This window comes from Schistocerca gregaria, chromosome 9 (genome assembly GCF_023897955.1).
Source record: "Schistocerca gregaria isolate iqSchGreg1 chromosome 9, iqSchGreg1.2, whole genome shotgun sequence".
Lineage (NCBI taxonomy): Eukaryota > Metazoa > Arthropoda > Insecta > Orthoptera > Acrididae > Schistocerca > Schistocerca gregaria.
Window position 1 is genome coordinate 178,231,589 of NC_064928.1, and position 18,882 is coordinate 178,250,470.

Consider the following 18,882-nt stretch of genomic DNA (forward strand, 5'->3'; position numbering starts at 1 on the left):
GATAATAGCCTTCCTGAAAATAAGAAAATATTAACATTGAATGTAAATTTTACCATTAGAAAGTCTTTTTTATTTTATTTGTCTGGAGTGGAGCATTATTCAGAAGTGAAACATAAACTTTAGATGAAACAGGCAAGAAGAGACTAGAAGCTTTGGTATGTAGTGTCCCTGAAAAATTTTGAATATTACGTGGGTAGATAGAATAACTAATTAAAAGGAACTGATTTCAATTTAATAGAAAAGAGCTTTGTGGCACAGCTTGAGTAAATGAAGGGGTAATAGAATGAAGGCTTTCATGACTGAATGACATTGCTGCTGGTAAACCTTCCATGAAACTCTTCTGTTCCTAACTTTTCGCCCAGAACTGCACTGGACATCTTCCACAGCATTGCTCCTCCATTGAATCTTACCGACTCATGGATCAGACATCTAAGAGCAACATATGTGCTGTAGAAAAGGGTACGTGGCCAGAGTTACGTGTGATAAGCAGAGATGATCCTGTCAGAGATAAAACTTAGCTATTGATTGTTGTCTTGTCAAAGATAACAAACTGTTTTATGATTCAGGAGAGCCACTGTCCATATGTTGCTAAGTTTCATTGTTTTTCATTCCTATGAAGATTATCCCTATGTTTTATAGTTCATATTATGAAACAATGAACATATAGTGTGTGCAGTGACTAATAATGAGATATGAGTGAACAGTGGCATTACATTATTTAATAATTTATTTGTAAAAATAGTATTGTATACCAAGAGTAAATCTAATGATTGTCTCTAACTATAAGTGTGTAAATATATGTGTATATGAATTAGCTTATTTTAAATTGGTCTAAATTTGTAAATACTTTGACATGTCGTATATTCTTGTAAAAAGAGACCTACGGATGAATAAAGCTGCTACTAGTAAATGCAATCTGAAAACAAAGGAAGTAGGTTACAGTACACTTGTTCGCCCATTGCCTGAATACTGCTCAGTGGTGTGGGATCCGTGCCAGATAGGGTTGATAGAAGAGATAGAGAAGATCCAACGGAGAGCAATGCGCTTCGTTACAGGATCATTTAGTAATAGCGAAAGCGTTACGGAGATTATAGATATACTCCAGTGGAAGACTCTGTAGGAGAGACGCTTGGTACAAGCTTTTGTTGAAGTTTCGAGAACATACCTTCACCAAGGAGTCAAGCAGTATATTGTCCCTCCTACGTATATCTCGTGAAGAGGCCATGAGGATAAAATCAGAGATATTGGAGCCCACACAGAGGCATACCGACAATCCTTGTTTCCACGAACAATACGAGACTGGAATAGAAGGGAAAACCGATAGAGGTACTCAAGGTACCCTCCGCCAAACACCATCAGGTGGCTTGCAGAGTATGGATGTGGATGTAGATGTAGATGTACTACTACTACTACTACTACTACTACATTGTCATAGATAAAAATTTTATTTCAGGAAACTTCATGCTGTGCTTCAGTCGTCTATTCTGAAACTAAAATTTTATCTAAGATGATGAACTATTATCCACAGCTATGTAGAGAAGCCATTGAAATATATACACTTAGGAATAATGTTAATAGGTAAGAAAAGACCGTGAAACTTAACGAGATATGGATAGTAACTCTGCTGAATCACTAAACTGTTTTTTTTATCTTTGACAAGATGACAATTGATAGTTAAGTTTTATATTTGTCAAAGATCATCTCTCATGTGTGACTCTGGCCATGCTCCATTTCTATAATATATATGTCATTCTCAGACGTCCAACCCATTAGTCAGCAAGACTCAATGGAGAAGCAACACCACCGAAGATGCCCAGTGCAGTTCTGGACAAAATTTTAGGAACAGACCACAACCTTATACCCTAAAAGGTTTACCAGTAGAAAGCGAATGGATATTTAGATAGGATACATTCTTCGGCATCAAGGAATTGTCAGTTTGGTGACTAGAGTGGATTACAGACAAAACAACTACTTTAAAAATAGTGTTGTATTGCTTTTAACTGTTGTAATAGAATTTCCACCATTTATAAGCATCTGCAAAACATAATACAATGTACTGACAACAATATAAAATGGGTTTAGAACTAATTTTGTAGTTTGTTGACATTCACGTACTTAAGAGATTTTTTTACATGCAGGTTGATGTTGGACAGAGATTACAATGCATATGCATCCAAGAGCAACCAGTCAATGGTACTAGTCAATTAGCAATTATGACAATACATTTTATGTAGTGTAATTTTGAGTGAATAGTGTATATCTTGAATGGTTGACATGTCCAAAAGTGTGCACTTATAATGCATTAGAGTAAAAGTCTAAAGCAGTTGCGAAAAGTTTTATTTCTGAGGTCTACTTGTTCATTAAGAATATAAAGTCTCAACATTAGTTAAACTGTCAAACAGCAGGGATGGATTCCTGACTGGGAATGGAGGAAAAAAGGAAAGATCCTATGAACATGTATCCGGAAGTGCATCACTACCATGGTAGATGGCACTGACAGATGACAGTTTCTCTGACCACATGCCATATGTTCCTTGCATGTCACAGACTATGTGATAGATTCAGTGTACTGTAAGCAGCCAAATGGTCCGGTATTCATGTTGGGAACAAGAAGGGGGAAATGTTCGAGAGGCAGCACGGCTGTATGAAAATGACTACCCTCACAAACACCAACCACATCTCAGAACATTTCAAGCCCATTTTGAGTATTTGTGTGATCGATGGTCCTTTCAGACAGATGAACGTGCAGGGAGGTAGCAGACTGTGCGTACACCAGATCTGGAGGACTGGGTTCTACAGAATATTGAGACAAACCCAAGTACAAGCTCCAGGCAAGCAGTCTAACAACAGCAAAAGTACGATTACTTGTATCCCACATGACAGCCGCTACTATCCTTGTCACCTACAACACACAAGGAACACACGGCACGTAACTAGAGGAACTGTCATTCGTCTGTGCCATCTACTGTGGCAACAATGCGTTTGTGGACACATGTTCACAGGGCTCTTTTCCTCCATTTCCAGTAAGGAATCCATCCCTGCAGTTTTGTTAATGTTCACCCTGTATCATGGTTGTCCTTGGAAGGAGCTATAAATCTCAATTGTTTGTAGAGTGTCCATTAATCTGCCTGCCTTTCTCTGCAGTATGTAGTACCTTTAAAGGTTCCTTCGTGCTGCTGGTATTATGATTGTAGTGTTGTAGTTGTGCACTAAATGAAGATTTACAGTTCTCACTTATGTTTGTGTGCTCCCTACTTTGTTGTTTGTGCAAAATAAAGTAGGGATGATAATGAGACACACCACCCACAAAACAAAACCATTTACATAATATGTAACCTATAAAATCAAATGTGAATGTGAAAATTTCTGTGTAGGGCAAAAAAGTAGATGATCATAATATTAGCAGCATCAATGAATCTTTACAAGGAAGAGGAAAGCAGATTAAAGGGCATTCTGGAAGAAATTAGATTTATTGTATTTTCAAACGACAACCACAATATACATGGTGTTGCAAAACTTTATGGAAAATCTTTGGATGGATTCCTCATATAACAAGGAGAAGAAAAGTCTAGTAAACATGTGCTCCAAAAATGCATACATTAAGAGCCACAAGCACCCCTTCATCTTTGATACTGTGAAATGAATCTATTTTACTAAAGGTGGACAATAGGTCATAGCTCTTCAGGAAAGCGAGGAACTTGCAGTAAAAGCAATTTGCTTCACAGTAGCAAAGGTGAAGTCCACATAGCTCTTAAGGCATGCAGTTTAGAGTCCACGTTCACTAAACTCTCTTTCGTCTTATTTATTTATTAGAATAACTCTTTTGGAGGGTACAATAAATCAACTTTTGTTTCTTTGAGAGTGTTGCTCCTTTTCCTCCAGCGTCCACTTTCTTTCTTTTGCAGACCACTTTCTTTCCTGAAATCCTGTCTTTTGTGTTGCTTTTCTAAAAAGCGTTTTGTTACCTATTATGTCCATTCTAATTCCTGTGTTTATCATACCTTTGTCAATTTCAGTGAACCCTGTGGTTTGTATTTGTAGCTGTTTATTATGGTTTATTAAGTTGAAGATCTTCTTGGTTAATCTGTTAGTATCTATTCGGTGTATGTTTACATAAAATTGTGGTCTTCTTTTCCTCATTACATCAGTTAGCATTTCCATTTTCAAGTAGAGTCTTTCGCGACTCCTTCCATCGAGTCTGTGGTGTCACAAGGCTTAGGCCTGTCCCACCCCTCATTAAATCAACCAAGACTTATACAAATAATTGTAAGAACAGTTATTATTATTATGTTCTTTAAGTTTGTTTTTGGGTTTACAGAAATACTGTGGGAAGAAAGTTTATTTATGTTGCAGATAACGCGGAAGACGTTGCCCAACGATCACCACGAAAGTTCGACATAGCGGCAGGTGGGCAAGGAATAAAACGAATGCTGCAAACTACCGCGAGCCACAGAAGAGCCTGGGCCGTGAGGGCGTCGAGCTTCCTAGGTCGTTGTTGGACAACATCAAAGGAAGAGAGATTTTGCTTCCTCTTTGTAAACAAATCAATCAAGTCTTGAAAGGTTCATGTAAAACGTATAGGCGGGTGATGCATTAGGTGGGAACCGATGCCTGTAATACTTCCACAGTTATTAAAAAGTTGTTAAATGGCAAAACCAATAGTTCATCATTTATATAGATAAAAAGTAGTAAAGATATAGGAAAGGAAGAGTTGCGGCGTCAGAACAAAAAGTGATTCATCGCTCAGCAATGAAGAAGGGAGTAAACAGCGGACGTTACGTGGTGAAAACAAATCAACTGATAAAATAGTAAGTCTGTAATTAAGTATAAAGCCATGTAACACTGCAACTCCGTCTGTAGCAGCAAATGATGGGCTGTACAGATTGTAAACCAGGCCCCCAACATCTCCACTGGTCACTTTTGCCAGAGGGAGAACTTAGGCACCTGTGCTTTCCAGATGTGAGGCACACCGAACTGTCGCTCAAGTGTCTCTTGTTCTACTCTGCTGAGGGAACACCCCCAGCTGTGCTCTCAGCAGCTCGCCTGTGCAACACCACATTGCTTGCATCTTCACCTGCCACATTTTGCTGTTGTATGTGTAAACTGCAGTATTCTTATCTCATGTTCAGTGTCAGTGTTCTATCATAGTTCATTTAACATGAGGAGTGGTACTGTGTTTTTCTGCACCACATTCCTCATATGTGTTTCATTGAGGTGCTTGCCAGATGTCTTGTTTGTCCTCCCGCTATCAGCAATTGGAATACTGTATGCAGTGTAGTGGAAATAGTGCAGTGAAGTCCAGTGCACATCAGGCGTATCAGGCGGGTTTATTACAGTTCTATCCCTGACCACTTTGGCACTCCTTTTCCGCCAAGCACACTATAGAAATAGGTTTTCCCATGCCGCCAGAGGACATAGAACAAAGGCCATTTGTGGTGTGCCCTGTCCAGAGTCTCCATCCCAAACAAGTGCCCTCCTTATTAAGAGATATTAGCTCATTGAATTTTACTGTAGTCATTAGTTTTTAGGTATAATATGTCAGAACCAGGCTGCATGGCTCTTCCAACATGTCCCATTGTATATTGTCATCTTCTTTAACTTCCACATAGTCATGTATGCCCCTTAGCATATAGAAGGTTACATAAACTGCACCTTCACTGGTGACCCCCTCTAACCCAATCCACCAAGCCTCATCACCAAAATTCACTGGTTTTCCTTTTTATTACTCTGATTAGCACAACCCACATTGTGATATCGATAGCTACGATGCCACAACATCGGTGCGCTCTGCTAGGTTGCCACTACGTTACCGACGACAGCGCCCTCTAGCCGGCACTGTGCAACTCTATGAGTGCCGCTCCAGATTCAGCCCATTTGATTCTGAGTAGACAACCAAGCAATATTGTTTCTATTTTATAGTGGCCGAGCCACCTCATATTTTGTCTTTGTAACTTGATGTATGGCTTCACACCTACGTACTCATCTCAGCCCAAGTTACGTAAGCCTAATGTAATTAATTCTTTCCATAGTAAAGGTGATTTAAATTTAAATGCAGTACCGAAGCATTTCACCTTTTGCTGCTTTTACTCACTTCCTCTCACCCCCCCCCCCCCCTTCCTCCTCATGAACCATGGACCGTTGGTGGGGAGGCTTGTGTGCCTCAACGATACAGATGGACGTACCGTAGGTGCAACCACAACAGAGGGGTATCTGTTGAGAGGCCAGACAAATGTGTGGTTCCTGAAGAGGGCAGCAGCCTTTTCAGTAGTTGCAGGGGCAACAGTCTGGATGACTGACTAATCTGGCCTTGTAACACTAACCAAAACGGCCTTGCTGTGCTGGTACTGCGAACAGCTGAAAGCAAGTGGAAACTACAGCCGTAATTTTTTCCGAGGGCATGCAGCTTTACTGTATGGTTAAATGATGATGGCGTCCTCTTGGATAAAATATTCCAGAGGTAAAATAGTCCCCCATTCGGATCACCAGGTGGGGACTACTCAGGAGGATGTCGTTATCAGGAGAAAGAAAACTGGCGTTCTACAGATCGGAGCGTGGAATGTCAGATCCCTTAATCGAGCAGGTAGGTTAGAAAATTTAAAAAGGGAAATGGATAGGTTAAAGTTAGATATAGTGGGAATTAGTGAAGTTCAGTGGTAGGAGGAACAAAACTTTTGGTCGGGTGAATACAGGGTTATAAATACAAAATCAAATAGGCATAATGCAGGAGTAGGTTTAATAATGAATAAAAAAATAGGAGTGCAGGTAAGCTACTACAAGCAGCATAGTGCATTATTATGGCCAAGATAGACACGAAGCACATGCCTACTACAGTAGTACAAGTTTATATGCCAACTAGCTCTGCAGATGATAAAGAAGTTAATGAAATTTATGATGAGATAAAAGAAATTATTCAGATAGTGAAGGGAGACGAAAATTTAATAGTCATGGGTGACTAGAGGACAAATGTAAGGATGTAGAGGCTTATCTCACTAGGGGCAAGATAGATACAGCCTACAGGAAAATTAAAGAGACATTTGGAGAAAAGAGAGCACCTTGTATGAATATCAAGAGCTCAGATGGAAACCCAGTTCTAAACAAATAAGGGAAAGAAAGGTGGAAGGAGTATATAGAGGGTCTATACAAGGGCGATGTACTTGAGGACAATGTTATGGAAATGGAAGAGGATATAAATGAAGATGAAATGGGAGATACAATACTATGTGAAGAGTTTGACTGAGCACTGAAAGACCGGAATCGAAATAAGGCCCCGAAAATAGACAACATTCCATTAGAATTACGGACTGCATTGGGAGAGCCAGTCCTGACAAAACTCTACAATCTGGTGAGCAAGATGTATGAGACAGGAGAAATACCCTCAGACTTCAAGAAGAATATAATAATTCCAATCCCAAAGAAAGCAGGTATTGACAGATGTGAAAATTACCGAACTATCAGTTTAATAAGTCACAGCTGGAAAATACTAATGTGATATCTTTACAGACAAATGGAAAAACTGGTAGAAGCCGACATTGGGGAAGATCAGTTTGGATTCTGTAGTAATGCTGGAACATGTGAGGCAATACTGACCTTACAACTTATTTTAGAAGAAAGATTAAGGAAAGGCAAACCTATGTTTCTAGCTTTGTAGACTTAGAGAAAGCTTTTGACAATGTTGACTGGAATACTCTCTTTCAAATTCTGAAGGTGGCAGGGGTCAAATACAGGGAGCGAAAGGCTATTTCCAAATTGTACAGAAACCAGATGGCAGTTGTAAGAGTCGAGGGGCATGAAAGGGAAGCAGTGGTTAGGAAGGGAGTAAGACAGGGTTGTAGCCTCTCCCTGATATTATTCAATCTGTATATTGAGCAAGCAGTAAAGGAAACAAAAGAAAAATTTGGAGTAGGTATTAAAATCCATGGAGAAGAAATAAAAACTTTGAGGTTTGCCGATGACATTGTAATTCTGCCAGAGACAGCAAAGGACTTGGAAGAACAGTTGAAAGGAACGGACAGTGTCTTGAAAGGAGGATATAAGATGAACATCAACAAAAGCGAAATGAGGATAATGGAATGTAGTCGAATTAAATCGGGTGATGCTGTGAGAATTAGATTAGGAAATGAGACACTTAAAGTAGAAAAGAAGTTTTGCTATTTCGGGAGCAAAATAGCTGATGATGGTTGAAGTAGAGAGTATATAAAATGTAGACTGAAAATAGCAAGGAAAGCATTTCTGAAAAAGAGAAATGTGTTAACATCGAGTATAGATTTAAGTGTCAGGAAGTCGTTTCTGAAAGTATTTGTATGGAGAGTAACCATGTATGGAAGTGAAACATGGACGATGAATAGTTTGGACAAGAAGAGAATAGAAGCTTTCGAAATGTGGTGCTACAGAAGACAGCTGAATATTAGATGGGTAGATCACATAACTAATGAGGAGGTATTGAATAGAATTGGGGAGAAGTGGAGTTTTTGGCACAACCTGACTAGAAGAAGCGATCGGTTGGTAGGACATATTCTGAGGCATCAAGGGATCACCAGTTTAGTACTGGAGGGCAGCGTGGAGGGTAAAAATCGTAGAGGGAGACCAAGAGATGAATACACCAAGCAGATTCAGAAGGATGTAGGCTGCAGTACGTACTGGGAGATGATGAAGCTTGCACAGGATAGAGTAGCATGGAGAGCTGCATCAAACCAGTCTCAGGACTGAAGACCATAACCACAACTCACTTTCTACATTCAGCCTACCCTTCAGTTTTCAGTCACAATGTTGCTGCCACATATTTCCACCCCTATGGCCATAACGCTTGATGGGCTCTAACCAGCAGCCCCCTGTTAGCCACTTCAGCACCTACGAGCACTTTGGAGGTGTCAGAACTCCACCTGCAACTGACAGCACTGCAGAACTGCTTCATTTGGCTAATAGGGCTGCATGCCCAGCAAGAGCTGACTGCAGACCCTTGTAACGATTCATGTTGAATGTTACTTAAATTTCTTCTGCCTGGTCCATGGTTTAATGAATGCAAAATTTTCATGCTTCACAAAATTTATTCACATTATTTGACATCCGAACTGCACACTCATCATGTAAACAAAACACGGACAGACTTCACTGATCTCTTTGACTTCCAAAAGTAATTTCAAAACTGACTGCTCGCAGCAACAATGCATCACTTCATACTGAATTTTAACAATAACTTCCAAAGTAAAGCATTATTAATTTTGTACAATTTTGATGTTACAATTAAAAATTACAAAATGTAAAGAAACTGATGATACAGCCAAATAAGGTATAAAATGCAATATTCAGTGACAATCTTTTATAGTAATATCTTAAGTTTTTCATAAGAAAATCATTCTGAACTTTAATTACAATAATGTCTCTTGTATTATTTTAGTTATGTAATTAATTACAGTTTGGATTTGGTTACTAATATTCAATGGTAGTACAGAGCTCATGCTTTATCCGATTATGTACATAAAACGCACAAATAAGGCCTCAAATTCTGGAAATTGGAGAACTGTGAGATGTAAACGATTGCAAAGAATATTAATTCCAGAGGAAGACATAAAAATAAATAACAAATGAAAATACATAACTTTTAAGCTGTTTCTCAAGACAGTGAGGTCTTCTGTTATTGGATTTTTTAGATTACTATTTTGTTAATTAGAAGTATTGATTTTTCATTCTAACATCTCTGCAAGTTCACCCTCCAGTTATTTATTGCTAAGGTCTTATTACTTCAATTTCTTGACTAGTTACTTAATTTAGTATATGTTCAGAATTTTATCAATGACAACAATCGTCTGTCAATTACGACAATGCCCGTCCTTCCAGAATATTCCACATGCCTTCGCAATGAATATCAAGTTTTTTATCATATAGGACAGAATGTTATATATAAAGACACACATACAAGGCCTTAGGAAGCACTGAATTGTCTGATAACTATCCGGATGCATATAAAAAAGGTGGTATCAGACATTTCATATGAATTTTGGGGAAGGCTGTATCATTATACCCTCCCCTCGATCGCACTGCTGCTCACTTGGCCCCTTTCAACCCACAAGATTCGTGCCTATGGTTTGCTTCCATCGAGGCAGTTTTTGAAGATTGCTCTATCACCAATGACGCAATGAAATTCAGAATGGTTGTTGACCAGCTCAACCCCGTCTGGCAGCTACACTAAACTAAAAGAATGCATCATATCCAGCTTTGCGCCCTCAGAGCTGCAACATGCACGTAATTTGTTACCGTCCAACCGGTGCAACGACATGCACCCATCCTTCTTGCTTGATCACATCCGAGCACTCGTCGAACTGTGCATCCTCCCCAAAGGCCTGCTCCTAAACTGCTGGTTTGTGCGCCTTGCTGCCCCCATACTGGCTGCCATGGCCTCACACACCCATTTATCGTTAGGTGACACAACGGTCTTGGCCTGTAGAGTGTTCAAAACCCTGAACTCCTTCCCTACTGTAGCTGTGGCACACATTGCTGGCTACCTCCCCATGGCTCCAACCAGCTATTCACCCACCCCTACCACCCCACCCCATTCCACTGCTTGCACAACATCAATCACACCACCTTCCGCTAATGACCCTCTGCACATCATCCAGGTCCCTGACTTCTAATAGATACTGGCGCACCTGAGCTCCGAGATGGCAGCACACTCCACCAGCGTCACCCACGTACACTTCGTGCACCCGCTGCTTGGTACTGACCATCCTCACATATGTGATGCTGGCCGAGGAGAAAACAGCAGCTCCTGCAGGCATGGTTCTAACTGCCATCCTGACAATGACAACCACCGCCAACTAGGGACAGCTTGCTTGTACCAATAGAGGTCCAGTGAGAACGCAACCAACTGCAAACCTTCATGCTTCGGAGCCCCGAACCTCGGCAGCCACAAGCAGTAGATACGCCCAGTCACTGTACCACTTCACAGTGCCTATTCAAAGAGAATTTAAATGACACTAATCCCCCTGCGCTCTACCTCATGTACACCGATTCTGACTTATCCATATTCCCCTACAAACTACTCTTAAACCCTGATCTCCTGCTCTCCTCCTCATTGCCACTGCCAACAACTCAGCCATCCCTACTTACAGGGTGCATACCCACTCACTCAACCTAGGCTTGGTTGTCACCACGTTTTGCTTGCCTGCAGTATACGGCCATAGGTAGGGCATTCCTTAGATCATTGGTAACAGTATTGCCAACTTACAGAACAATGGCTTGAACTGTTGCTTTTTAATTGCACCTTTAAGGTTTGAAATTTAAAGCTCTGCTGCAGTATTGAATAAAAGTAAGGTATAAAGGTTTGTGGAAAATCCTACATGGAATCACAAAAATCTGAATTAGGATAGAATGTTACTTACCACATAGAGGAGGCACTGAGTGGCAGACAGTCACATTTAAAAGTACATTAACATTTTGATTTTTTTTTTTTTTCAAATTGTCCGAACTACTATTTTTTTTATTAATGTAAAACACCGTAAATGAATGGAATTACATATAAACGTAGTTTTAAAGCTTGAAATAAATAGTTACAAAATTTTGAAGGTTACCAGTAACAGAATCCCGAGGTATACTTGTGCACTGGACTCTGATTAAAATATCCTGAAACTTGATGTCATATTTTAGTTTCTGTGTAGCTTGAGGTCTCATAGTGTATTTCACAGTGGTTTCCTGTGAACGTAAATCTTTGAGGAGCTGGCTGGAGCACAGTGGATGCATTCATCTCGTACCACTGCCGAGCACTTGTCACTCAATTGTGAAATGTCATCACTTTCAGTCTCCAGTGAAGTAATGTCACATTCTTCTCTACTTCCTGAGCCACTAAATTCAGTGTCAAACTCAGGATCACTATAGTCTAAACCATAATGCAAGAGAGAGGTTGAATGCACGCATTTTGTTGTCAAATATCCAAAGCTGTGCACAGTAAAAACAATATGTAGTGCCAACCACCTCAACCAAAACATGACAACCGGGCTACTAACGTAGGACTAGGTGCTTTCTAGCAGCTAAACACTTAACTATCAGTGCTGGAATGGATATAAATGGGGTTTTATTTTTTCAAAAGTCTGTTCTTAAATTGCCTGAGGATACTTGGCACTTTAATTTCCTGTCAAAATAATAAAAATGTTATAACTTGGGATTTTATGTTGAGAGGTTAAGCTATTGGACACAGTCTCTCTCCAAATAAGTGCCGTCTAGATGATCTCCACCAACACCAACTTTTGAGAATTTCACAGGTGGGAACTCACTCTCTCTACAACCTATACTATTCCCTGTCCTCGACCTGCCACCTCTACCCCTTTCCCTGCCCTCACTCCAGCCTCACACACCTGCTATCCTACACCACTTCCCCTTTCACTGTTCCCCCCACTTTCCAACACAGCCTTCAGATACTGCACCTAGCTGTGCCAACATGTGATAGAATTAATATGCCAGGCTGATGACTGTATAAACAGACTGGAACCTTGGCTAAACAAGTGGAGGGTTAGATGTAATACCACAAAACACCTGCTGATGTTGTACCAACACTTCACCATTTTACAAGCACAGAAGCCACACAAATTAAAAACTTGATCCTATGGACAAGAAATAATTGAAACATCTTGGAATTCTCTTGTAAGAACTTTTAAGAAGCCAGAGATACACAACAGAGTAAATGAGATCAGAGAATAGACTAAATCTAGAATGAGTTTTGGAACATAGCGGATCCAACCAGTGTCATTGTTAACATACAAAATGTTTGTTCATTCTATACTTGAATATGCAAAGTAAGTATGGATAATGCACCCAGTCAAACTAAGGAGGTCATGTTTACAGATGCTATAGTGCTACAAATATTTTGTATGTGGATTAGCCATTCAAGATCTGTTGAAGTCAATGTTTTGAAGTGACTTCCTTTTGTTAGGTCTAGCTGCTCTTGGGGTAACACGTTGTCGGAGAGATGTCTTACAGTTCTCATCAACCAAGTGTTAGAAATGCTTTCAAACTTCTACATGAACATTGCTTTGTGTTTTATGTACTCACATGGGCTTCATGAGGGAATCCTGAACTGGGAGACACATAATAATAATAATAATAATAATAATAATAATTGTGTGTGGAAGATCACACTGGACAAAAAAAGTCTTTTTATGGCTCAAACACAAAAAAGGATATGTCCATTCAGTGCTAAAACTCCTGAGGAACATCAGAAAACTGATATTCTGACTGCATCTTCAAGAACTGAGAACACCTGTAGTCCTCGAACATTTCATGGGACAAACGTTTCACATGATGTGAGTGTGCTATGTCCCACAAATATTTATCCAGAATCTTGAATCAGAGTGAAAGATGGTGAAAATAACAGCCTTCTACAATGAGTATTTTACTCTGCAGTGGAATGTGCACAATTTTAAAACTTTATGGCATATTAAAACTGTGTGTTGGTTTGGGATTCAAACCAGAAAGCTTGCCTTTTAAAGCAGGGGAGGGAGGAGGGGACAGGGGTGGCCAAGTTTTTAATGGATTTACAATAAATCTGATCCACGTGAATGTCAGTACATCTGAACAACATTCATATCCACCATAAAGCAATATGCAGTTGATGAAACAAGTGTTTTAGGGAACCATTTCCCTGTTGAGAGCAGCATGAACTCCCAGAAGGTGCTCATCCAACCCTCTGTAAAAACACAAAAGCAATAGATATAAGTGAAATCTTCAGTTTACATTTTGTGGACAGTATAAGATAACGTAATTTAATTATAGTGTCCTATCACAATGGTCTCCAAAATGTGATTAAATATTTAATTTTATCAACCAGTTTCATCTTTTGCATCACCAAAGGGAATTGGCACAAGGTTATAATTAATTTTTTTGTGCACCATCTAACGTGTAATACTAAATTTCAAGGACAATTTCCATCTTCAGCTACAGTAGTATCTTTTTTTTCTATATGCATGTGAAATCAAGCAGATTTTTTTATGCAACTGCCATATTATAAAATGTTCCTGTAACGTAATACTAATTGTTAAGCAATGTCCACTATTTTTTAAATAAACTTCAACATTTCAAAAGTTTGTACTAGGCCTTACAGCCTCCCCCCCCCTCCCCCCCCCCCTCCATGTGCGCACACACACACACACACACACACACACACACACACACACACACACACACACACACAGGAGAGTCATGCAGCCACTACTTAAATTTTAGCACTACCTCTCTTTTACTTCTTAAACTTCACAAAAATTCTGAATACTTTGCAAGATTAGTTTCCTGGTAACAATAATACACTAATAATTAGTGTGTGTATAGTTTCATGTAACAAATTAATCATTTTAGATTACAAAGTAGTCCATTCACTTCTCTAATTATTTTCATAGTGTTTTATTTCATGCAAATTTGTGTGGGGAACTGTTAAACAATGTCTGTCTTACAAGTGATTAGGTTGAATAGAAGCTAGGCAAATATATTTCTTAATAAATAAGGAAAAGATACTGATATTTTGTGAAACATACTGAAAATGTTGTAATGAATTGTAGCTTTTATTGCCTGTTTTTACATTTAATACAGAAAGAAGAACAAGAAGAGGAAGTGGGATGAAAATTACTGAACTGATCCTTCAGACATAGATGACAATTCAGACCAAGATACTCGTGTGGGGATACCTTCCAGTATGTATAACATACCCGTATTATGTACATGTTTTGTCAGCTAGTAAAATGCAATTAGAGCGAAAATTTACATAGTTTGTTAGCAGATTTGATTTCATTAGATTACACTTAAGTGTTGTGGGAAAAATAGCAACCTGTGACATTTTTTAGTATCACATATAACATTAGACACATAAGCACTGAATTAAAATTTTCTCATATTAAGTAAACAAAAACTTCGGCAGCAGTAGCATTAGAAGGTACTGTACTGGTATGAGTTTTTAATGCATAGAAACGTGCATTTATAATAGAAAAACACTGGTAATTTATTTTCTGCATTTTGATTTGTAGTTTTTCATTTTCATCCTTTAGGTACATATATGCCTGCAAAGTGATGGAGCTTAGAGATCAACGAAACAGCATTGTGTGATGGTGACACTGTGCAAACTAAAGTGATTGTGGGAGAAAATGGAAACATTTGGCACACAAGGCACCCCAGATGAGGTATCTTAGTGTGCCTGTCAGAAGTCAGTGTGAGTATACAGAGTCTTGGGTATACTGGTTTCACTGCTGTGCATTCGTGATATTATGGGGCAGCAGGATGTCGAAGTGGACATATTTAGGTAAGTGGTTAACACATTAATGGAACATTAGAGAACAGCTGCAGTTGGTGCAAGTTGGGTTATTACTGGATATTCAGACAGTGATATAATCTGAGGGATTGCAATTTCTCTGTATACATTTTCACATCAAAAGTATCTGGACCTGTTAGTGGTCATTAATATGAGGTGTGTGTAATCGTCACCTTCATTACAACATGAGCTGTGCTGGGAACAGTAACAGTGAGGTCTTCAAATGGTTGTAAAGGGATGGCAGCCCGTCGTTCCTCAGGAGCCAAAGCCAGAGGAGAAAGCAGTGTAGATTATTGGCATTCGGAGTGGAGTCGACTTTCAAACTCGTGCCTAAGGTATTCTACTGGGTTCGGACCGGGATTCTGGGAATGCCAGTACATTTAAAGAGTCTTATTCCACTTGGTTCAGGTCAGGATTTAGGGCTGGCCAGTCAATTTCACGAATGTCACTGTCCACAAAACATTGCCTCACAGGTGCTCCTTCATGACAGGTTTAATTATCATGTCGATATGAGCACTCTTCATCCCCGAATTATTCCTATACGGTACAAAGTGCTGTAAACTATGTTTATATCCTTCCACATTTAACATTTTCTTAAGCACAATAAGGGGAACCACACCCTAACCACGAAAAGCATCCCCATACCATAACACCACCTCCCCTGTGCTTCACTGTCTGCAGTACACACGATGGCAAGCAGTGTTCTTCAGGAATTCACAAAACCTGTATCTGTCAAGTTGCCACTTAGTATAGCGTGATTCATTACTCTGTGCCTGTCATTTCCAGTCATCTACTGTCCAGTGGTGTTTCTCTTTACACCACCTCCAGCATCACTGAAGATATGTGTGATTTATGAATAGGTCCTCGACCATTGTACCCTCTCCTTTTTAACTCTCTACACACAGCTGCTGTGATTGCTGGACCATTGGTAGCACTTTGGAAATCACAAGTGTTTCCCTCCACTGATTTCATGTGATTTTTTTACAGCTGTCCTCCACAGTGCTCAATAGTCTGTGCGTCACACGACATTCCATATCACTATGTGGGATATGGCCAGTCTCAGTTTAGCTGTGGTCACATCTTCACATTTCCGCTTCACAATCACATCACCGACAGTCGACTTGAAAGTTTTATACGGCTTGAAACATTCTTAATGGGTTTGTTACTCAGTTGAATGTCTAGTCCAATTTCAAAGTCACTGAACTCTCTTGCTGACAGCTAAATATGCTCTGCCTTCTTTTATATTGGCAGGTCTGCCTCTTCTGACAACTGTTGATCAGTTCTGTATTTCATTAGCTTTTGATCAGATAGTGTGTAATAGTGGGTAGTACATTGAAATATGATTATCCATCATACCTTTACAATTATGTTCTCGCACTTTGCTCCTGGGCAGTGTTCTGTTACATCAAACAACTAAAAAGGACTTGCATTCTGTATACCACATTCATTTAAAACAAAACACTTTCAAGTCAGTTGAACATCTCTTTGATTGTATTTTTTATAGGTGTGTACAAGAATAAATTAAGTTCTTTCTAGATCAAACTCTTACTGACTATAATTAACCACCACCACCACCACCACCACCACCACCACCGCCACCACCACCACCTTCTCTCCTCCTCCTCCTCCTCCTCCTCCTCTACTCTGTCTCGAATTATCTCATTATCAATACGACCTTGATCTTCCTCCCTCCCTCCCTCCCTCCCTCCCTCCCTCCCCTCCCACCCCTCCCTCCCTCCCTCTATAAAATTCTACACTCCTTCATGCCAAAATTCCATGGTCTACAGAGTTTCTACAGCAAGTGATTTGAATTTCACTGTCCCACTCCCAGCAGACACGCTGTGTGTTCATGTATAAGACACATGTCCTTGGATGCCCTCAAAACAAATATCAAAATAACAAAATAAAACCTTTATATCTAAAAAAAAACAACAATCAAGTTCCTTAAATAATTGTGAGTTGACTTTACTAACTCTTTGTAGAGTTCCACATCTACCATAGTTCAGTAGTAAGATATGAGATACGCATGCCAGCCAGACTACAGGTGCCACACATCAGTACAAACTCTGAACTCTCTCCTCCTCCCCACCTCCCCTACCCCTCCCCCCTCTCCCTCTCCCTCTCCCTCTCCCTCTCCCTCTCCCTCTCCCTCTCCCTCTCCCTCTCCCTCTCCCTCTCCCTCTCCCTCTCCCTCTCCCTCTCCTTCTCCTTCTCCCTCTCCCTCTCCCTCTCCCTCTCCCTCTCCCTCTCCCTCTCCCTCTCCCTCTCCCTCTCCCTCTCCCTCTCCCTCTCCCTCTCCCTCTCCCTCTCCCTCTCCCTCTCCCTCTCCCTCTCCCTCTCCCTCTCCCTCTCCCTCTCCCTCTCCCTCTCCCTCTCCCTCTCCCTCTCCCTCTCCCTCTCCCTCTCCCTCTCCCTCTCCCTCTCCCTCTCCCTCTCCCTCTCCCTCTCCCTCTCCCTCTCCCTCTCCCTCTCCCTCTCCCTCTCCCTCTCCCTCTCCCTCTCCCTCTCCCTCTCCCTCTCCCTCTCCCTCTCCCTCTCCCTCTCCCTCTCCCTCTCCCTCTCCCTCTCCCTCTCCCTCTCCCTCTCCCTCTCCCTCTCCCTCTCCCTCTCCCTCTCCCTCTCCCTCTCCCTCTCCCTCTCCCTCTCCCTCTCCCTCTCCCTCTCCCTCTCCCTCTCCCTCTCCCTCTCCCTCTCCCTCTCCCTCTCCCTCTCCCTCTCCCTCTCCCTCTCCCTCTCCCTCTCCCTCTCCCTCTCCCTCTCCCTCTCCCTCTCCCTCTCCCTCTCCCTCTCCCTCTCCCTCTCCCTCTCCCTCTCCCTCTCCCTCTCCCTCTCCCTCTCCGTCTCCGTCTCCGTCTCCGTCTCCGTCTCCGTCTCCGTCTCCGTCTCCGTCTCCGTCTCCGTCTCCGTCTCCGTCTCCGTCTCCGTCTCCCTCTCCCTCTCCCTCTCCCTCTCCCTCTCAGTTAGATGAGCAATATTGATCTGAACTGAGCTTATGTTATTCTTTTTTGTAACTTGTTTGTTATTAACTACTGAAATAACCCTTTTAACATCCCTACCAAACTCTTGACTCACTCCTACTCGAAAAACAAAATTCATCTTATTTTCACACACAAATCTTTGCAAAATCACTTTGTACAGTTCCTAAAAGGGGCCCTTTTGTATCCTTTCTGATTTGTTTTACTCAACTGGTTTCCATCATCCAGTCACTTTTTAACACTGTTTTTTATATATGTTTTGATCTCAGGTCACACTAATGGGTAACATTACCAGTTTCATTTTCTGAGTAGTTCATGATCAAATGTTTTGACTGTGTTGCATAATACCTCATCAAAGTTCAACAGAACAGGTCAGGTGTTGCTTTCACAGTGTAAACTTGATGAGGTGCTGTGTAACATAGTCATATCATCTGGTGATAACGCCCTAAGAAGTCGAAGCTGCTAGTGATACGAATTTGCGTGACATTCAGCTGAAAACACTAGAGTTGTTCTGAAACTAATGCTTCCCATTTATTTCCATGGAACACATAACAGACACTGAATGCACAAAAACACAGTTAAATACAACATGGTTGCAGATATATACTTTAATTTTTCCACACAGTC

The 18,882-nt window shown here is 40.7% G+C and overlaps 1 protein-coding gene across 1 annotated transcript in view; it reads left to right on the top strand.

Annotated features, from left to right (window-relative positions):
* The window catches only part of LOC126292269 (uncharacterized), an 80,205-nt gene that overhangs the window by 47,403 nt on the left and 13,920 nt on the right, over positions 1 to 18,882 (top strand). The window contains exons 4-5 of the mRNA XM_049986171.1: positions 14,569 to 14,669; positions 15,021 to 15,271. Of these exons, the coding sequence (XP_049842128.1) occupies positions 14,569 to 14,608 (40 nt within the window). The 3' untranslated portion in view covers positions 14,609 to 14,669; positions 15,021 to 15,271. The remainder of the gene's footprint in view (positions 1 to 14,568; positions 14,670 to 15,020; positions 15,272 to 18,882) is intronic.